The 21963-nt window shown below is 34.2% G+C and overlaps 3 protein-coding genes across 3 annotated transcripts; all 3 read left to right on the forward strand.

The window, feature by feature from the left end:
- Nucleotides 1-208: 208 nt before the first annotated feature.
- Nucleotides 209-2019, forward strand: LOC114177791 (WAT1-related protein At3g30340-like). Its single transcript, XM_028063324.2, has 6 exons — nt 209-418; nt 554-616; nt 712-828; nt 947-1373; nt 1518-1669; nt 1773-2019. Exons 1-6 carry the CDS (start codon nt 237-239, stop codon nt 1906-1908), a joined length of 1077 nt encoding a protein of 358 aa, XP_027919125.2. The 5' UTR covers nt 209-236; the 3' UTR covers nt 1909-2019.
- An 863-nt stretch (nt 2020-2882) lies between these two features.
- LOC146887453 (Transducin/WD40 repeat-like superfamily protein) lies at nt 2883-12523 on the forward strand. Its single transcript, XM_085671459.1, has 12 exons — nt 2883-2995; nt 3112-3273; nt 3467-3566; nt 3991-4052; nt 4239-4298; nt 7346-7405; nt 8673-8729; nt 9049-9091; nt 10832-10909; nt 11567-11891; nt 11973-12129; nt 12235-12523. The coding sequence occupies exons 2-12, from the start codon at nt 3151-3153 to the stop codon at nt 12322-12324; spliced, it is 1155 nt and encodes a 384-aa protein (XP_085527585.1). The 5' UTR covers nt 2883-2995; nt 3112-3150; the 3' UTR covers nt 12325-12523.
- Nucleotides 12524-14309: 1786 nt separating this feature from the next.
- On the forward strand, nt 14310-20192 carry LOC114178730 (cellulose synthase A catalytic subunit 8 [UDP-forming]-like). Its single transcript, XM_085671458.1, has 13 exons — nt 14310-14763; nt 15224-15315; nt 15441-15492; nt 15578-15725; nt 16136-16405; nt 16669-17014; nt 17115-17252; nt 17455-17580; nt 17660-17872; nt 18028-18253; nt 18334-18533; nt 18620-18973; nt 19128-20192. The coding sequence occupies exons 1-13, from the start codon at nt 14586-14588 to the stop codon at nt 19713-19715; spliced, it is 2931 nt and encodes a 976-aa protein (XP_085527584.1). The 5' UTR covers nt 14310-14585; the 3' UTR covers nt 19716-20192.
- The last annotated feature ends 1771 nt before the right edge of the window (nt 20193-21963 follow it).

Raw genomic sequence — 21963 nt, forward strand, 5'->3', positions numbered from 1 at the left:
AACATGTGAAAAGAGCATATTCCACATAAACGTTAAACTACCATCAAAGGTATAAAGTGTCTGATTTTGAAACAGTAATCGTGCTCTCTTGCCACTTGTTCTGGAATAATATATATATAAACCCACAGGTACCCCTCTGTTGCATAATTGCATTGCAACCATTTCAATATTTTCCGAAAAATATATACAAAAGGGAGAGGCCCCACTCGACCTGCTCCAGAAACTGCATTGCTGAAATGAAGAATTTCGATGAATGGAAACCTTTCCTAGTAATGATAGCTATTGATTTTTGTTTAACCATGGTGAACATCCTTCTCAAGCAAGTCCTTCAAAAGGGAATGAACCATTTGGTTTTTGTCACATATCGTCTTTCAGTTTCTACTATATTTTTAGCCCCCATCAGCTACTTTAAGGAAAGGTAGGCACACTCAATTCCTTTTATTCCCCAACCCACATTAACAAGCTAATCTCATCAATGTTAATGCTCAAATATGGAGCCATATTGAAGCAAGAAGAGAACTTGAGAGATCTTAATTACTGTATTTTGTTGCAGAAATAGAAGACCACGGCTCACATTTCAAATTTTATGCTACCTTTTCTTCAGTGCCATTATTGGGTTAGTCTCACGAAAATACTTCCTTGTCATTCCTGGTTGTTTATGCATTATGGTTAACATGATAGAGAAAAAATACGTAAAAACCTTTCTTGTAGGGCATCCGTGACACAGTACTTCTTCCTTTTGGGGATCCAATATACCTCAGCCACATTTGCCTGTGCCTTTGTCAATATGGTGCCGGTGATAACCTTCATCATGGCATTGCCATTTGGGTATGAAACTATGAATATGTAGCTATTTTAGAACATGTTTTGACAAATATCTTCATTAAATCTTTTAAATGGAGGATAAATGCATCATCTTTTTCCTTCTCTTCTGATTCTACCACAGGCTAGAAACAGTGAACATTAAATGCAGAGGTGGGAAAGCGAAGATTCTGGGTACATTTGTGTGTGTAGGAGGGGCATTAGTGTTGACACTTTACAGAGGAAAACCCTTGTTTGATGTGTCTCACTATGAAACAAGAGTTCCTCCGGTAGCCATGAAATCTGCAGTTGACGAAGGTGGTTCTAGGGGTAGAACAGCACAGAAATGGAGCATTGGTGTAATAGCTTTGATGATGGGAACCCTGTTCTGGTCTTTCTGGTTTATTCTACAGTCAAAAATAGGGAAGAGGTATCCTTGCCAGTACTCTAGCACAGCCATCATGACCTTCTTTGGAGCCATGCAAGCAGCTATTCTTGGTTTGTCCACTGGCACCAACTTGTCCTCTTGGATTCTCAAGGATAAGATGCAAATAATCACTGTTCTTTATTCTGTAAGCCACTATCTTTTAAGTTACGCGTAAAACATAATTAGGTAGAACTTTTACTTTTAAAACCAAAACTACCACATGTTAAACATTTTTTACATTTTATGACATTACATAACTTATAAAGATATTATTTTCAAATGTTTGTAGGGGATAGTTGGGTCAAGTGTGTGCTACGTGGGGATGTCATGGTGCGTGAAGAAGAGGGGTCCAGTCTTTACAGCAGCATTCAGCCCTCTGGTACAGATAATGTCGGGCATGATTGATATACCATACTTGCACGAGCAGCTTCATCTTGGAAGGTAAATTCTTCCACCTGTTCTATAACTTCGCCATCATCTTCTTCCACAAAAAACCACTTTTTAATCCTTAAGCTAAATCTCACTTCTTCTTCTTCTTCTTTAGTGTGGTGGGCTCCGTGTTGGTGATGATCGGCTTGTACATTCTTCTTTGGGGCAAAAGCAAGGACATGATGCAGAATACTGACCCTAAGTTCCTCCAACAACCTGAGCAAACCAAGGAACAAGAACCACAAGTATAACGTATATATATTGTTGCTGTAATCTCTCACGTATGGTGCCACGCAATTAATCAAGTGGCACTACTTTATGTTTATCACTTTGGATAATTTCAACCATGTTTCTGTCCTGCATCTCTTTTCTTATTTTGACTAGGATACTAATTGTTGCCACTCATACAGATGGAAAAAATCAGTATTTTATTAATTTAAAATAAAAGATAATTGTTTGAAATTGAGTTAAAATAAAATGTGAGAGATTAATTTGAATGAAAAAAAATTGATGAAAATATTTTAAATTAAAATGTGAGTGATTTGTTAAAAAATGAATGAAAACGTTGAAATGAGAATTTGATAAAATAAAATGTGAATTAAAATATTGTAAAATATTATGGGTTAAAATTGTCATTCAATTAAAATGTGAGTGATTATTTAAAAAAATAATTCATAGGAAATGTTAAATTACTATTGATAATAAAAAAAGTCCGCTCTAAAGAGTAAGTGATGGTGATGACATAAAAAAAATGATTTTCAATTGCATAGCGACTATTTACAGAGATGACGACACAACGACAGTTGTATACAAATGCTATGTGGCCTTACAAATTGTGATATGGCGACGTAAGAAAAGAACGAAATGTATGCTTAAATTTATATATTATGATATAAACATTTTTTACTTTTAACACACTGATAAGATGGAGGAAAGCACTATAGGTGCAGGAAGTAATTTTAGATCCGAAAACATTTTTTGAAATACACATTCTGCAATGTGTTAAAAATCTATTTCAAATTAAATATTTTGGAAAGTATTTATGAATTCAGAAATACTTTTCAGTTCATCTAATATGAACAAAATTTAAAAAAAAAGGTGCATGATTTTTTATTAAATTTTTAATAAGGAGTAAGTTGGGAATTGTAGGTTTTATGAGGTGCAGGAATAAAAAAGGGGAGTACAGGAAGAAATGCCTTGAAAAATAAGTGTCCCAACAAGAGCGGTTTAATTGTATTGAGAATCGACGAACATATAAATAGCATGAGAAAAATAATGATTCTGGCACCCGGTTGTAAGTGAAGTGAGGCTTCGCGCGGTTTCATTTCACCGCAGCAAGTTGGTGACTCTGTTCAAACCTCTCACCGTATCCAAATACTACATTTTTGTTTTTGCTCCATCCCCTTCTGCAATAAATTAATTTCATCTTATATATAATCCCAAACCCAATTTAGGTTTAAAGTCTACTCTTTCGAGAAGCAGAAAGGGCATCCATGGCGGAGAAAGCGGTGGCGAAGCTCAAGCTGAAGCCTCGGCGACTCAAAGGCCACGACGATAGCACAACCTGCTGCATTTCCTCACGCGAACGCTCTCATCTCTTAGTCACTTCCGGCGATGTCAGCTCCTTCTCTCTCGCTCTCTCAAATTTCCGAGTGCTATTCTCTTATAATCTTCTATTGCTTCATCATTTACCTTAATCTTTTACTTTACTTTAATCTTTTATCATTTACCTTAATCTTTTATCATTATCATTATTATTTTACTATTTCTTAATTTTAATCAGCACTTCTGTGCATGTTTTTAACACAGGATGGTCGTGTTTGCTGGTTTGACTTGCGATGCCCTGATGTGCCGCAACTAGTTATGGATGTTAGTGTGGAGCCAGTTTCGTCTATTTGTTTCAAGTCAGGTCTGTTTTACTTATTGGTTTTTTATTTTACTTTTTCATCTTTGTTTTCAACTTGTTATTATTTTTAAAATGCAGTTGAGCTATTTTTCGTGCATACCAGTTTTAGGGAGGGAGGGTTTTATAGTGAGAAAGAGAGTGGGATAGTTTGACATTTTGGTGAGATTGTGCTCGGACAGAAGGTTGTACCATGGTTTATTTAGCAAAAGAATTTCAGATTCTTGTCTTGTACTTCATCCTTTTTTATTTGCTGTCTTAAAACCATTTTTCTATCATACATGGGACAAGGGTTTTGCACGTCCACCGGTCCTTTTCTTTTGTGGAGAAATCAAATACATCTAAAATACAGTAAAATTTGCCATCGATACATCCACCATATGAGTTTAATTAGTTACATCTCTTAAAAAACAATTGACATTTGAATCAGGAATGGAAGATACGATTTATGCCTCCTCTGGAAAGGAAATCAAAGGTTTTGATGTGCGATTGGTAAGCATTATATGGTGTCCAAGATGTATGAGTTTTCTGTCCTTTCTATCTCCTTTTACAGTATGCCCTTATTTGCTTTATTACTGATATATACACACACACACACACACACACACACGTGTGTATGTGTGTGTGTTGATTATCTATCAATTATACTGATCCTCTGTGTTCTGTTGTGTGCTGAAGGCTGCTGCCCAATGGAAGCCATTAGAGAGTTATAATTACAACAAAGAGGAGATAAACAAGGTAGGCACTTACCGGATCTTATGTCCTTACCGATTTTTGGTATATAAATATGAAACAAAGTTTCATTACATTTACTGAAGGTGTTTCTTTTATCGTTTAGTTACTTTCAATAAAGGCTACCATAACTCAAGTTACTGTTTTGTTCCTCATTTCTTTTATCTACTCATAATTTTTCCAATGGTCACTTCACTTGTACTACTGTATTAGCTCAAGCAAATTGGGAGTTTCTTGTCCACATGGATTTAAATGATAAGAGACATTAGTGAATTATGTTGCAAGAGAGTGGGTTAGAGAAATTGTGTTCCAGCTGCATGCTGGGTCTATTATTTACAAATTGGTTACAATCTATAAATGGAGTGACCAAGGAAATAATTAGGAGTGGTTAAAACAATTCAGTCCTATTAAAAAGCATAAATCCTGTCTCTCTTATATATTTACTTATAGTAAGAGGCCTAACATAGACATGCTTGATGGAGGGCATGGGAGTTGGCCGGAGAAGGGAGGTAAAATTAATTGATGTTTTTGTCCCAATAGACATGAATGAGGTCAGAGTAGTGCTGTAGGAGTGACGGTGTTCGCAGAAGCTGGTGGCTGCGTGCAAATGTGGTACTGTATGGCAGGCAGATGGGTTTGGGTCTCGGTGGTCGGCCAAACAGATATTTCTGCTCTAACTTGAGGTCACCCTCTCTCAGAACAGTCTCCAGTTTTAGATGTTATGAAACACAATTATTGAGGATAAACAAAGGACTTTAAAAAAGTCCAAGAGCACTATTGGATGAAACACAACAAACTTATATCAATTAGAAAGTGGAGAGTATTTCTCATGACCTGGTAAGGTAACCTGTGGCAGATCTGAACTAGGGAGAAGTGGAGATGGAAGGAGAATGCATGCCTTGAAATTTAAGACAGCCACTGGTATTTCCCACAGAGTGAAAACAGACAGTAAATAAAGGGTTTCCATTTTTTTAGCCTTCAGAAAATAGTAATACAAGTTCTTGAGTATGGTACCACCTAACTATCAGTGTAGAAAGCAATGGTGACAAAATAGGTCATGGAGAATAATACCACTTTGGTACTATGTTGAGAAGAAAGAATCTGAGAAGGAATATAGTGAATTCCATATGTTGTGTGTACACTCATGAGTATTGTTATTTATAATAAAGAAGAGATACAATAATAAGGAACAAAATCAATATTAAAAAAATATTTAGTAAGATATATCCCTATCAAATTGTATCATATCTCCTTATTTAAGGGAATCAAATTACGTCTCTCACATAATCAAATCATATTGTTAACATTCCTTCTCACGTTGAAGCATATGTGTATCATGAGATAAATGTGTTACAAATGCCATTAAGATAAGACTCCTTGAGACAATCATGTCAGCTAGTTTGTTGTTGGAGATAATATAGTAAATAGTGAAAAAGGATATATTTAATACTTCCCCGTCAAGAAGAAGCATGTATATAATGAGTTATGCTTCTTAAAAATGGCGAAGGGCCCTTTTGAGGAAAAACTGCTTGGAGAGCTGAGTAGCTGCTATAGAACAAATATGGTTAGAGGGCACAACATTGTCAAAAGCAAAAAAATGCTTAGAGGACATGATGATTGCTGAAAAGAAAAAATGCTAAGCCTGAGAGGGCATAGCGGCTGCTGGGAAGCAAAAATAATGGTCATAGTGCTTGATGACTTTCAGAAAGCAAAAGTGATTCTCTCACAACAAGGTGATGCTAGTGGTGACAATGCTTGCAAAAAAAGTTAGTGGTAAACAATACTTGCAAAAATGAAGTAGCAGTGAACAATAATGCTGACTGGAAAAAGCTCGATGAAAAAAGAAACTCTAGGAAAATTTTGTTGGTGAACATTACTCTCTAGAAAAACATTGTCTGTAAATAGTACCCATGGGAAAGACAGTGGTAAACACCATTTGCTAAAAAGCATCGGTGGTAAACAATATTCGTTGCAAGCAATGTTGTCAAAATTGCGAGTAAGATCACAAACTCGCACTATCCTGCGAGTTTTCACCCCAAGCGAGCTGTCACGGAAGTTGGATCGAAAGTTGTCCGGATCGAAACGATCTTCCAAGTTTGCTTGTCGGAGGACCGTTCACTACATCGATCTTGCGTTGATCTTCCATGGTGTTGTGGAGTTAGGCTTCAAGCCGTCATGAGTATTTTTATTTATAACAAAGAAGAGATACATTAATAGGGAACAATGTTAACATCTAATAATGAGAAACATTTGGTAAGATATTTTCCAATAAAATCATGTCATATCTCTATTATTGTATTCAAATTATGTACAATCATGATAACCCTAAACACCTTTCTGTTGAGAGTTACCCTATTTTCTTGATTTATTCTTCTCTTTTTGTAGGGAGGCATTTTTCAATAGCCATCATTGTTGAGTGTCCTAATCCTAAGAATAAGAGTACTAAAAGACTCAATCTATCCAACTTTACCGTAATCTCTGGAAGTGTGGTCAACTAGAAGGTGTCATACAATTAAAGGAGATGGCTCAGACACATTGGCTAATATGTGCAGTCAGATACTTTAATGGCTCATTTTTGAGCTGGTTGTGTTAAGCATAGCTATCCTCCCTTTACATTATTTCTCAAAGTTTAGGAATCCATAATTCTTTCTTGGAGCATGGCCAATGCAGGTGAACCAACACTAGGTATATGATAATTGCTAATGCTATGTTATAATTTTGAGTTTAGGATCTAACTCAACCCAATAATACCTACTTATATGGTAGCGATTGCTCAAACTTCATAAGCTTTATTTAATCCATGTCTATAGTCGATTTAGTACTAAACATACCCCTTCAACACTGCAATTATGGCAGCCCAAGGAAGCTGCCATTGAAGCAGGTCAAGGTATCAACAATTAAGGTGACTTTCCAACAATTGTTTTCTATGACTTTCTTGACCCACACATGATATTGAAATTATTAAACTAGATTACAACACTATATTTGAGCTTAAAGGCGAGCTCTTTTGCTTAAAATGCTGTTATCATACGATTATCTATCTGGTATTGCAGGTTGTATGTAACTCAAAGTCCTCTTTTCTTGCTGCAGCGGATGATAATGGTGAGGTTAAGGTATGCCTTCTTTCTATCAGCTCTTAATGAATATATCCATTCCATCGGCCTGTGGTAGTGGTTAGAAGAAAAAGAAGAAAGGGGTTAGGAGTACAATTGAGGAGGATAATTCTATTAGAGAAGTGGAGGGAGGTAACAGAATGAAAAGCTGTCATGAGGTAATTGAAGAGGCAGATCTAGGGAATCATGAACAGGATGTTGTTATTAGGGGGTGGAGAAGGGTGAGGGGAAGTGAAGGGTACCAGTGTGGGGTGATTGTTGTTACTGGGAAGAGATCATTCTCTTACTATTTTCCTTTTCTGCAGTTTCTATTTGCTTCTTTCTCCTGCTAATTGAACCGTAATAAAGGCTAGTTCCATGACTTCCAACAAATATTAGTAGTAAATTTCAGTTCTTATCACCTTTCCACTTGTAATGCATTATTATATGAGAGTCATTGCCTTTTCTCTCCCTTCGATTCCTTCAATCATTTCCTTCCTGCATTTTCCTCCTTCAGCCATATTATCCTTGTTGCCCCAAGCATATTCAATTTCTTTCCTCCAACTACTTTGCCATGGGTGCAGGTGGTTGCTACATTCTTTTCTCTGCTCATATTGGATGTTAATCCCATTTGTCTCCTTCCTTTTCTCTGTTTCTATAATCCATATTGGCAATACTACATTTGCTGATATAAAGCCATTTGTGGGCCTCCTCCTAATATCTTAAGACTTGGGGATAATTAGTCTTTGGTATTGTGCTTGCTGAAAATGTATTTACCATATCTTTACTTTGACGGGATTTTGTCTGGGTATTAAAGTTCTCCTCTGTTATGTTAGCTGATTTGCTCTCTGCCACATGAAATAGTTATATTTATAAGCTGATTGGTTGTTGCCAACTCAGCATTAGTTAGTTACACTTGGAACTGCTGTGCTCTATTTGAGCTGATTGTATTGTTTGAGATCAGCATATCAATAATATATGGAAGCTTTACAAAAATTCTCTCTTGTTAGATTCTAGGTTATCTACATGATAAACAAAGCTTAAACAATCTTTGATAGTTTTCAATCCAAATTTTTGTTGTCCACCATATCTTTGATCATTATCTTGTTTGTCTCCAACAAATGAAGCATGTTCTTCATGTGCATAATCTTCACAGATTTTGTATTGCTCCACAAATTCCTAGCTGATTTTTGTTAACTCCTTGGCAAGCATACCAAGTCATACAATTTAGCATTTAATATCAATCAATTTTCATTTTCTTTCTTATTAATTAAATTTTCTTTTACAGATAATTGACATTCGCCAGCAATGCCTGTATAAAACACTACGAGCTGGTCATACAAGTGTATCCTTGGTTTTTAGCTATGCTTCAGTACATGGCTTCTAATGATGTAAATCAGGAGTTTTATCTCAGCCCACTAATATCTCATCTCTCCAGGACCCCTTCCTTACTCAATATTTTTCCATATTATTGTTTTATAACTACGTGAATATACTGTTTAAGGGAATGTTGGATACAACTTCCTGTAGTGTAGACTTGTATATATATACTCTGTATCTCTATCCTTTAATAACAGAATGCAGTTTTTTTGTCTCATGCTCTCTCTCCTTCAATAATTAGTAAGTAATTTGATATTGTTGTTTACCTTGACCTTGAGTTTTAGATATGTAGCACTGTGGAGTTCCTTCCTTGGAGATCTTGGGAAGGTATTTAGATATAGTCTTGCTTATTTTCTATGCATAAATCTCTCTTTCTCCCCTCTCCCTCACAGTATAATTCATGGTTTCCAGTGAGAATAAGGGTTTGCTTAGATAAACTTATTCAAAAACATTTATAATAGAAGAAAATAAGAAAAAAGTGGAAAAAGGTTAAAATTAGTTTATGCTTAGGTTAGAAAATAAACTTGTAGAAAGTTAATGAAGAACTTCTAAATTAGCTTAGCTAGAGGTTAATTCTAGCTTCTGGAGAAGTTTTTTTCATTTTTCTTCTAAAAGTAGTTCTGGAGAAGTTTATTTCAACAGACATGAGATATGGTTGTCTAAAATAGATGTGTGAGTTGTCCTTGTAGCTTTTTGTCGTGTTAGAATACCAAGGAATGCAGAAGTTTGTGACAAATTCTGCATCCAACTAACCACGAAGAATGCAATTGTTGGGAGGGTCTAAATCATGGCTCGTGACATTGCTTGTGTGCATGTGTATCACATTGCACTGGACACGAACCAAACATGTCTTCCTATCATTAAAACAAATTACCATTTTATCAAAGACAACTAGGAAACAACATAATCATTCCTTCTAAGAGGGAATGTGAAGTACTACTAATTCTAGAGTTAGGCTGCTATGATTCTTGTTTCTATTTAGACACAGCGTGACATTTTTCTTCACGGATCTGTAACATCAGTTTATTCAACAAAACTGTTACATGTTGAAATGAAGTTTTATTTGATTTGGATTCCTCTGTAAACATTACCGTCTTCGTCTTACAACGACTGCAGTTCAAAGTTATTTTATTGATTAAAAATAACGTAAATATACCACTTTTTGAAACATTTGTACTTAAAAGAAACCTACTCAATAATTACATTACTTTTATTGAGACTAAGAGAGTAATGAAGTAACAGACAAATTAGGAATAGAAAAAAATGTGATGCTTCTTGATTGAAAAGTGAGAACACAAGTAAATTTGGATTTAAGTCTATGTTGAAGGAGAGAAAAGTGCTTGGAAGATATACTGAAAAACTGTGTACGGACTATACCCCAAAGTCCTTTTTACATAAGTTGATTCAATAAATACAAATAGTTATAGGATATTTTATTTATGTATACATGATATAATATGTTTATAAATCATATTCTAATAATTTGGATTCTTATAAGATATTTCTATAATTATAAAGATGCTAATTAATTAGGAAACAAATAAAAATATAAAAGAAAAATAAATGTAAGAGGCTGTCTAAGGTACTCTAAAATATTCTAAAGTAATATCTTCAGATATTTCTTTATTTATTTTAAGTATTCTAAACTTCGGTCTTTTTTAGATGGAAAGGGTATTAATTTTCTCATTTCTGATAGTAGTTTAACTTTGTGGTCTTGTTTCACCCCTAACAACTCCTTTTGTGAACTCAATTATTGTACCGATATATTACTCATGTTTTCTCAATAGATGTAAACTACTGGTGATTGAAGAATGTATGAAAATTATATTTAGGAAAGTTATAACAAAAATATTTAGAGTCCTAAGACTTGGGAGTTTGTAAGATTGATCAAAAGAATTTGTACAAGTGCAAGATTGTATTTAAGGTGAAATTTTGGAAACCTTGGGGTTAAAGTCTATAAGGTTTTACAATAACAGCCCCATTTGTTTAAGTTTCATGCTAGTATTAAGAAATTTGCATCCATATGCATAGAAACTTGACTCTATTTTTATTAATTTTTTTTCCCAGTCATTAGTGGAGGTCTTGATTCAATGCTCATGTTGTGGGACTTCTCCAAAGGGCGCCCCTACAAAGTAGTGGACTTTGGTATAAATATCTTACTTTATCTTTACAAAGTTTTGCATGAGATGACTTGATTATCTAAATTAAAGTCTTTAGTCTTTTTTTTTTTTTTTTTCATTTGACATTTACAATGTCAGTAAGTCCTCGCATCTCTTATCTCTACTCTTTTTAAAATCTTTAGCAAAAGGAAACTACTAGGAGAATGATTCTTTTAATTATGTTCAAAGGCTTTTGCAACCATAATCACCCTTGACCATGATTCTACCGCAGATAAAAAAATATTAGGCCACTTAAAAGTATTTTACAAATGAAATAAAACATGAAAATGATGTTTAGTGACTCGTGACTGCAAGTCACAAGCAAGTAGGCTTTTGAAGAAACAGGAAACGTTAAAGCCTGGAAGTTTTGGATATATTGCATGTATGTGCTTCGATAATAACTGCACAGGCTACCACTTACTGCAAAATGATCCTTTTGCTATTTTGTCCTTTTAGTTTTAGAATTGAAACTTGGAACTATATTTGAGATGGAGCCGTTTTCTTTTATTTACTTTTGCAAAAATGCACGCTCTTAAAAATGATAAGAGTATTAAATGATTGACATGGAATGAGGGGAAAACATAATTTAATGAAAAAGTGATAGAACAACTAATTTGTTATTCCTGCCCTTTCTCTGTTGCAGCTACTTTTGATGTGAGTAGTAGCGCTGCAGGCCGGTGTGTCAATCCTGCTTTTGTTCATGCAATAGCTGTTCCAGAAGTTGATATGCTTGATAAATTAGACAAAATATGTGCTGTTGCTAGGGGTGATGGAGCTATTAATGTGATTAATGTCGAAACAGAAATGGCTTCTACAAAATCAAAAAGCTCTTCAAATTCTCGAAAAGTATCACACTCAAGATCAAAAGATGGTAGTTCATCTAGCAATACAGATGCAGATCAAAATGAAAAAAAGAGGTTGCATTTGGATTACTCTTTAGGTGGTCACACTGCGGCTATTTCCAGCCTGTAAGTCAATTATTTATCTGCAATATAGCATCTGTAATGCCAAATTCATGAATGACTTGTCTCCTAACTCGTGGGTGACAGGGCATTTTCAATGTTCGGGGAAAGAGGGAAATTCTTGATATCCGGAGGAAATGATAAGTTGGTGAAGGTATGGAATTGGTCCCTTTGTCTAGATGCTGGATTAAGTGAGGATGGCAACAATGATATCCTACATTTGAACATTGAAGTACCTCGAAAAGTGAGTTTTTGTTATGGGATTTCATTGGAACTTTTCGATGTTGGTTACGTGCTTTGCTTATGCCAAATGTCTATAATGAATTCATTTGTACACTTTATTTGGCAGGTCAATTGGCTGTGTACCACCTCAGCTGATACAGACAACCTTGTTGTGTGTGATACGTCTAAAGTAGTAAAGGTCTACTCCATAGCATAGTTTAAAACTAGATGACACTGATTCTTGGAACGTGTATTCCTGGAGAGCAATGAAAACGTAAAATGACTCATTATTATGTTGCACTTACTCTGAAGATCATGCTTTTTACAGGAAACGTTCTAAAAGCAGAAAGCTGTTAACCTAGGTGCCTGATTTTATATTAATTTGAATGGTGTGATTCATGCCATGTTTACATGCACCTTTTCATCCTTTGTTATTTTGCCTACCTCTATTTCATATATTCTTTACTTCTAATTTCGGGTGCCAAAACTGTTATTTGTAAATATGTAATGTCTATCCGAAGTGAAGCTAGTCTTGCTAGGTCTTACTGCAATCTTTTTTCTCTCATTACATTTAAGTCGACCGCGTTCAAGTGCTCTTTGTTAGTGAAATCTTATTAAAGTGACTTATTCCATGAAGCCAACAACTTGAGTGTCATATCACGGAATTACAAAATCCATACTAGTTTATCTTTCAAACTCTAATTCTCATGCTATTCCCAGTTTCATTTCAAAATACAATAAATATTGCAATGACTATATTTATTACAGGGTTTGAGCTCATGTAATAAAAAATAATATCATATTGTACAGTATTTTGTTATCAATTTAAACGGTGTAAAAAAAAAACTAGAATATAATTTAGCAAAATAAAGATTAAATTAAATGCATAAAGAAAATAATTAAATTAAATAAATAAACTAAAATAGTATTTAAACTTATAAATTAACCTATAAATAAATTATAATATGTTTGCTTGAAAATTTATGTTTGACCATTAATATGAAAATAATCATTGCCTGTATAAACTCAGATTTTTACACTACTTTAAAACTTATATGTCAATAAATTTTAAAGTAATTAATAATAAATTAAAAATTATATAATGCTGGTTATTTTATATATAAAAAAAACCTATTTTTCATCTAAAACACTTAGATGAAAACATTGAACTTTATTAACATCATTGCGACAGGAGGGAGAGGAGAAGCACAACCAAGAAAAATAAAATAAGTGAATTTATTTTGGCATGAAAGTAAACGAGAGAAAAGAGAAATATAAAAGAATTGAAGTTTATTATTTCTGTATATTCTCTAATATACTTTTATGATTAAAATTTATTATCATAAGTCATAAAATTAGATTATATTTTTCATTCAACAAGTTACAAAAATTACAGTTTTTTTAATGTTTTAATAAATTTCAACCAACTAAAAATAACCTTTTCTGTATATTAAAAAAGTTGCATGAGATATTTCTTGGCTTATTTTATTTCCATCATTGTTTCGTGGACATGTTCATTACATTCCCAAAAATACTATATGGAATGTATGAAAAAGGTTTTATATTACATATCTTTCAAGACATTTTAGAAAAAAAAAAATTAGGATGAGAATTCCAAAATATATTTCGAAAGGTGTAATATATAAATAACTTCATCTTTACGAATAAAGTTTTGGGAAGAATATTTAAAGTCTATTCGGAATGCTATTTTGGAAAGAAAGTTATTTTAATTTTCTGGAACGATAAAATTTAAAAACTTTGTTCTGAAATAGTTAATCAGAGTCTGCACTACATAGTTCTATGATTATATTTTCCGAAAATATCAAACCACCAAATTCATCACGTAACAAGAATTAGAAGGAGCTCAACTATAATGAAAAGATGGAATGAATAATCTACAATTTTAGATGATATATTTCACAACTATTCTTGATTTCTATTTCAGAATCAATGTCTTGAAAATGTTTTCCGAGTGCATAATCAATGTGAAAGTCTCTCGATAACATTATCTTGAAAGGTTTCTTTTTACAATGATAGGTAAAAGAAGCAATTATGGTGAAAAGGCAATTCCTTGAACTTCCAAAGTTAACATATTGTTCATTTCAATTTCATCACCTGATGTAACCTACTCAGCTGTGAACTGAAGCCTCGTTTACACTTCCTGCAATAATTTGATACATTGCTCACTTCACCCAAAACAATAGACGTTGCTTCTCTTCTCTCATGCTTACACAGTGTTATGTTGTGTAGCAGTTAAACCATGACACCAACTTTCCAACCCCACAAAAGGAACCCTCCACCACCACCTTCACCTCCACCGTGCACATCCTTTGCATTTCTAAACGGTTGCTTTCTCCACCCTTCCAAAAGGTTTATGGTGTTTCATATAAAACGCATAGCTCTGATTCAGAGCCAAAGGTCAGGGAGAGATATACTGCCATTTTGGCTCTTGGATAGAAGGTATTGCAAAACCCAAAAATGGTGCAGTCTGGTGTTCCCCTCTGCAATACTTGTGGGGAACAAGTGGGACTAAATGATAATGGGGAGGTGTTTGTGGCTTGTCATGAATGCAATTTCCCAATTTGCAAGGATTGTTTTGAGCATGAGCTCAATGAAGACCATAGGGTCTGCATGAAGTGTGGCACTCCCTATGAAGGTAAACCCTTCCTAATTTCTAAGTTCAAGTAAAAAAAAATTATGTTAGTTTCTGAGTTAGAAGTCTCATGTCAATTAGAGATAAGATAAATTTTAAATATATAAATAAGAATAAATCTCATTTAATAAATTAGTTTTATGAAACTGATATAGATTTAAAGTTCACTTTCTATCGTCTTTCTGTCAAGTGACTTTGCATTTTTATCAGAAACAGATGACCTTAGGAGGCATATTACATTTAAGAATCATTCATTAAAGTAATAGAGTATATTAGTTTTAATGTGTGAGAAAGAGGCAAAGAAAAGTATTTAGTGTTGTTTAATTAATCTACGAAGCTGTTATTGGAGAACTGTTTTATTTTCTGTTTTCTGAATTCTTTCTCACTCACTTGAGTAAAATTATTTCATAGAGTGGTTTACATTTTGAAACATCCTATGTTGTCCCCTTTGTATGTTTTATAGAGAGAACAAAGGAGGAGGAGGAGGAGGATTTCCATGAGATAGAAGTTCATGAAAATCAATCCACGATGGCTTCCGAAATCAGTAACTCTCAGGTGATGCTTTACTTTACTTGGAATTATTAGTTGCAGGCCTTAGCTTTTATGAAAAACAGCAACTTTTGGAATATTGTTTTAATTGTTTGCATTTCCCACTTACGGTCACACATTTTATTTTGTAGGATGTTGGACTCCACGCTAGACATGTCAGTTCAGTATCCTCGGTTGATAGTGGTATATAAGAGAAACTTCAGAATATATTTTCTTACAAATTTTTTAGAGGTAAGCATTGATCATCATAATATGGTTCTTCTTGTAGAAGTAAAAGAAGAATCTGGAAAATCATTTTGGAAAAATAGAGTTGAAAGCTGGAAGGGAAAGGATAAAAAGAACAAGAAGAAAAAGGCTGCACCAAAGGTAGAAAACGAGACTTCAGTTCCACCTGAGCAGAAGATGGAAGAAGCACGGTGAGTTCTATGAGAAATGACACAAATTTCTTGAGATGGAAATTTTAATATTGCAGTTTTTAAAAGTCAACAAAAAATTCAGACTTTAATTAGGTTAACAAAGGGAAGCTATAAAATAGATACAGGCCTTGTGCATTACGCTAATGGTTAGAGATGTTTAATTTGAAGATGGAATTAGGCAAAAAAATTTGATTAATTTTCAAGTCATGTGAGAAATTGAAAGATTAATTTAACAGCTCTTTTATCAAATTACAATTTCATTTTTTTTCCACTGTATAATAATTGCTGATGATCATTCGCCAAACTGTTATTAGCCATCTGATTGCACTTGCAAGAGCAAGACTATTGATTTGATATGAATATTTCTGTAATAAAGTTCGTTATAATTCACATGGCGATATATTTTGCAGGCCCAATGCAGCTGCTGCTGCTCCACTTTCAGTGATTATTCCAATGTCAAAATCCAAAATAGCACCATACAGAACTGTGATTATAATGCGATTGATAATATTGGGTCTTTTCTTTCACTATCGAGTTACCAACCCCGTTGAGAGTGCTTTTCCTCTGTGGTTGACATCTATCATCTGTGAGATCTGGTTTGCATTTTCCTGGGTGCTAGATCAGTTCCCTAAATGGTGCCCTGTCAATAGACAAACTTTTATTGACAATCTATCTGCAAGGTAAATGCACAAAACACACATATTAAGATGTCTAATGCCTTGTTCTTTAAGGTTGCTCTAAAATTCATGTTGTAGAATGAGAATGTTTTTGTTTCTGTTTCTTTCTCTTCTAGGAATTGCAAAAGTCAACTAATGAAATATATAATCCAATTTATCAGCTACTCCATATGTAAAAAAGTTTTATATGATGAATGTGATCATTTGCAATCACATCATTGAGTAATTTTAGATTGCTGATGCAAACTTCTATAATGCTGTGCCAGGTTTGAAAGAGAGGGTGAAACCAATGAACTTTCCGCTGTTGATTTCTTTGTCAGTACAGTGGATCCTTTGAAAGAGCCACCATTGATCACTGCCAATACAGTGCTCTCTATCCTTGCTGTTGACTATCCAGTGGATAAAGTATCGTGTTATGTCTCAGATGATGGTGCTGCAATGCTCACATTCGAATCTCTTGTGGAGACTGCTGACTTTGCAAGGAAGTGGGTGCCATTTTGCAAGAAGTTCTCAATTGAACCAAGAGCACCCGAGTTTTACTTCTCTCAGAAGATTGACTACCTGAAGGACAAGGTGCAACCTTCTTTTGTGAAGGAGCGTAGAGCAATGAAGGTATGTGTAATGCTTCCTACTTATGATTTCAGCCAAACAACAGCTTTGATAGTCAGATATATCTGATTTACTTGTATTCAACACCTTTCAATTCTGCCAGAGAGACTATGAAGAGTATAAAGTACGAGTTAATGCTTTGGTAGCTAAGGCTCAGAAAACACCAGAAGAAGGATGGACTATGAAAGATGGTACCCCTTGGCCGGGAAATAACTCACGTGATCACCCTGGCATGATTCAGGTATATCCATTATTTCTATGTAATCAAATCTCAATGTTGATAATGAGGCATAAAGAAAATTACACTGTTTTAAGTACCGACTCATTCTGCGAGAATTTTTTTTTTTCTTTTATAGCGGAAAACTTTTATGATCATAAGATTAGCAAGTTAGGTTACATATTGACGTAATTCTTTAAGCAAAATTTATGTTTACCATTTTCAGGTTTTTCTTGGACACACCGGTGCCCGTGACACAGAAGGAAAGGAACTTCCCAGGCTGGTTTATGTTTCCAGAGAGAAAAGACCAGGTTACCAACATCACAAGAAAGCTGGTGCAGAAAATGCACTGGTATGTGCAGATAATTCGTTAATGTTTCTTATAGGCTAATAAGATTTTATAATGCAGATGCTTGTATGTATTTATGCAGGTGAGAGTGTCTGCAGTTCTCACAAATGCTCCCTTCATTCTCAATCTTGACTGTGATCATTATGTTAACAACAGCAAAGCCGTTCGGGAAGCAATGTGTTTTCTCATGGATCCAGAAGTTGGTAGAGATGTGTGCTATGTGCAGTTCCCCCAAAGATTTGACGGTATTGATCGTAGTGATCGATATGCCAATCGCAATACAGTTTTCTTTGATGTGAGTAAATATCGATGAAAATTTTAATAGGGTCAATAGAGAAGTGGTATCTCCTTATGTGGCAGAAACTTCAAACAATTATTTAAATACATGAACACAACTCTATACTTCCCAACCCTAATCCCCATTTGATGGTGTTTAATTGTTGATTTCAGGTTAACATGAAAGGACTTGATGGCATTCAAGGACCAGTATATGTGGGAACTGGATGTGTTTTCAATAGACAAGCACTTTACGGGTATAACCCTCCTTCTATGCCCAGCATACCAAGATCATCATGCTGTTGCTGCCCCTCGAAGAAGTCCACCGCAGATGGCGTTTATAGAAACGCAAAGCGAGAAGAACTTGAAGCTGCTATTCATAATCTCAAGGAGATTGACAGTAAGCTTAGTTAATTTTTTCTATCAGTTTTAAAGAAGCACATAGCAGAATCTTCTGTGAAATTTCTTTTCTTCTTGCAGATTATGATGACAATGAGAGGTCAATGCTGATTTCTCAAATGAGCTTTGAAAAAACTTTTGGCTTGTCTACTGTTTTCATTGAATCTACACTGATGGAGAATGGAGGAGTGCCTGAATCTGCAGATCCGTCAATGCTGATCAAGGAGGCCATTCATGTAATTAGCTGTGGATATGAAGAAAAGTCTGAATGGGGAAAAGAGGTTTGGCTTAAGTATTAGATTCATTACCTTCACTTTTTGACCTGTAGTTGCTTCATTGATGAATTAAAAACATCTTGTCCTTTCAGATTGGTTGGATTTATGGTTCAGTAACTGAGGATATCTTAACGGGGTTCAAGATGCAATGTCGAGGATGGAAATCAATTTACTGCATGCCTTTGAGGCCTGCATTCAAAGGGTCTGCACCTATCAACCTTTCTGATAGATTGCACCAAGTTCTTCGATGGGCACTTGGATCAGTTGAAATTTTCCTAAGTAGACATTGCCCCCTCTGGTATGGATTTGCTGGAGGCCGTCTCAAATGGCTGCAGAGAATGGCTTATATAAACACCATTGTTTACCCTTTTACATCCCTTCCTCTTATTGCTTATTGCTGTTTGCCAGCCATTTGTCTCCTCACAGGAAAATTTATCATACCAACGGTAATTTCCTCATCTTTACTTCTGTTCTAGCATGGTTCATCTGTAAATTGTCCTATGAAAAATAAACTATTTATTACACAACCCAAGAAAAGTTTTCATTCCTGATTAATCACCAATGCCTTACATCACGTTGTTGTATACAATTTTGTGACAGCTTTCCAACGTTGCAAGTGTTCTCTTTCTTGGACTTTTCCTCTCAATCATAATAACCAGTGTGCTTGAGCTGCGGTGGAGTGGTGTTAGTATTGAAGATTTGTGGCGTAATGAGCAGTTCTGGGTGATTGGAGGTGTTTCAGCGCATCTATTTGCTGTGTTCCAAGGATTTCTAAAGATGCTGGCTGGTGTTGACACCAACTTCACTGTCACTGCTAAGGCTGCAGAAGACGGCGAGTTTGGTGAACTTTACCTTGTGAAGTGGACTACTCTCTTGATTCCTCCAACAACCCTTATCGTTGTTAACATGGTTGGTGTTGTTGCTGGATTCTCTGACGCACTTAATGGGGGGTACGAGTCTTGGGGACCCCTCTTTGGGAAAGTGTTCTTTGCATTCTGGGTCATTTTTCATCTCTACCCATTCCTCAAAGGTCTCATGGGTCGCCAAAACCGCACGCCAACCATTGTTGTTCTCTGGTCAGTGTTGTTGGCCTCTGTTTTCTCTCTTATTTGGGTCAAGGTAAACCCATTTGTGAACAAAGTTGACAGTGAAGCCATCTCCGAAACCTGCGTTGCCATAGATTGTTAACCGAGAGGTTTTGAAAATATGTACAAGGGTGGCCTAAGTATTTTATATTATCTATGAACGTGAAAAATAGGGATTTTTCTATGTGCCTTGAAAAGTTGATATTCAAGTTGTTTGTCCAATTTATAGTCACTGTTTCCATCACCATGACAAGATTACCATTTTTTCCGCATATATACTGTGTAACAATTTCACCTATTTTCTTTGCCTATAACTCACTAGCATTTCAAAACTTTCTTGTAATAGTACCACTCATCCTCCCTAGCCCTTCAGGTCCTACAAAACCTATGCAACCGTTTATGAGGACTTGTTGGAACCTAACTTTTGGGGCAGGACCTTGCCCAATCCCTAAAGTTTACTGTATATGATTAGAAGGGATTGGTATCCCTTAACACTGTGGTCATGAATTATACTCCCATGTCTATGCACATGGTAAACGTATATTATAAAAATAAATTTTATTCTCAATTAATGTGAGAAGGTTTTGTCACTGTTTGGATATTATTTTTTTCCTGCAATTATTTTCTATTCCCAAGAAATTAGAAATGGTAAAATCTTATAAAAATGTGTGATCATTCTTCTTAAACGACTTACATAAATTTCATATCTTTAATATATGATTACTTCTTAGTTTGAGAACTCAATATTTTTATTCTTAATTTATTTTGAATATTTAATATTTTTATTTTCTAGCAAAGATCAAGTCAACCAAATCAAAGTTGTAATGATAATTTTTAAGTCTGTATTAACATTCAAGACGAACTAGAAGATAAAAACACATACCTTCCATAATTCTTTCAATCTTATAGTGATCATATAGTGTATTTTGTGGGTGAATGATAACTTTTTTTTAATTTTTTCACTTTGTGAAATATACTCAATGAGTTTAAGTTGTGTTATATTTGAGAGAGCATTATTTTTTTTTGTTTAGTAGTTTTAATCTCATAGGCTTAAAATGGTATATCCATAAGTGAATTGTGTATTTACATGTCCAAAGGTCAAAACATTTATAAAATTTGTGCTTTTAAACACCACTATTGAGTTTAAAACATTATCAAAAGGCATGTCTCCATTTCATCACTAATTCAAGTTTCTCTTTCTAATTTTATCACAAAAATTGAAAAGTAAAAAATTGGTCTTACTATGCTCACTTCCTCGTGTAGTCTCCTTACTTTCTTTCACAAAGATTCATAATATTTTCCTTGTTTCTCTTCTTGCTTGCTTTGGCAAAGAATGTCACTAGTTTGGACCTTCATTGAATATGTACAAGTGAGGTCCAACATTAAGTCTTAAACCAATGAAAATAAAATGCAATCAAAAGGAAAGTACATGTTTCTTGTAATTCTTCTATAACTTTCTTGCTTCACTTTTTTTTTTTTCATTCATATACTTATTAAGACATTTGAACAAAAAAATACTCATAAAAAATATGAAATCATTAATAAGTGAGTATACCCTGCCACTAATTAAGTTCTCCTCGAGAACAACCAATCAACATTAAAGATCTAATAGATATCAAAATATCCACAAAAGTCTTCAACAACTAAAGAAATTAAAAGTTCAAAAACATGATAATCTACTGCATTAATACCACGTGTGCTAAAAAATGATAACAAAATAAAACTTGTCATTAAATTTTTAATTTCTTGTAGTCAACTCCAATTTCTTTTTTTTTTCTTAAATTACTATTATTTAAAAATCCAGGGTAAACTTTCATTAAGAGCATTCAATATTACGAAAGTATTATTCATAATATCTACCTTTAAAATCTACTGAATTCTCTCTTTTCTTTTCTTTTTCCACTAAATAAAACATATAATGGTTATTGCTTTATCTATTTGACGTCTAACGAACTTCAATTTAAAATATATAAATAAAATATAAACGATTCCCACCTCTTCGTCTCTAACTCCAAGATGATGTTTTTTGTTGTCAACATGGTTTATTCAAATTCAGCGTGATAAATTTTGGTTGAAAAATATGTATTCTCTCTTGCTAATTTTCTTTTTTGCTTTTTTTTATTTATTTATAGTTTTGATTCTTTGGTTTGAACCACATGTAATTTTAGTACTTATATTATATAGGAGAAAACATATTCTCATTGTTACATGCTAGCATAATATATACGAGAAAACATATTCTCACTGTTACATACTAGTGTAAACACAGGCGCGAGACGACGATCGGATCGCGTCTGTATCTATTTTTTAAATATGCGTGATATTATATTAATAAATAATAATATTGTAAT

The sequence above is a fragment of the Vigna unguiculata genome, chromosome 3 (genome assembly GCF_037176805.1).
Source record: "Vigna unguiculata cultivar grain cowpea cultivar isolate G323 ecotype 2 chromosome 3, ASM3717680v1, whole genome shotgun sequence".
Taxonomy (NCBI): domain Eukaryota; kingdom Viridiplantae; phylum Streptophyta; class Magnoliopsida; order Fabales; family Fabaceae; genus Vigna; species Vigna unguiculata.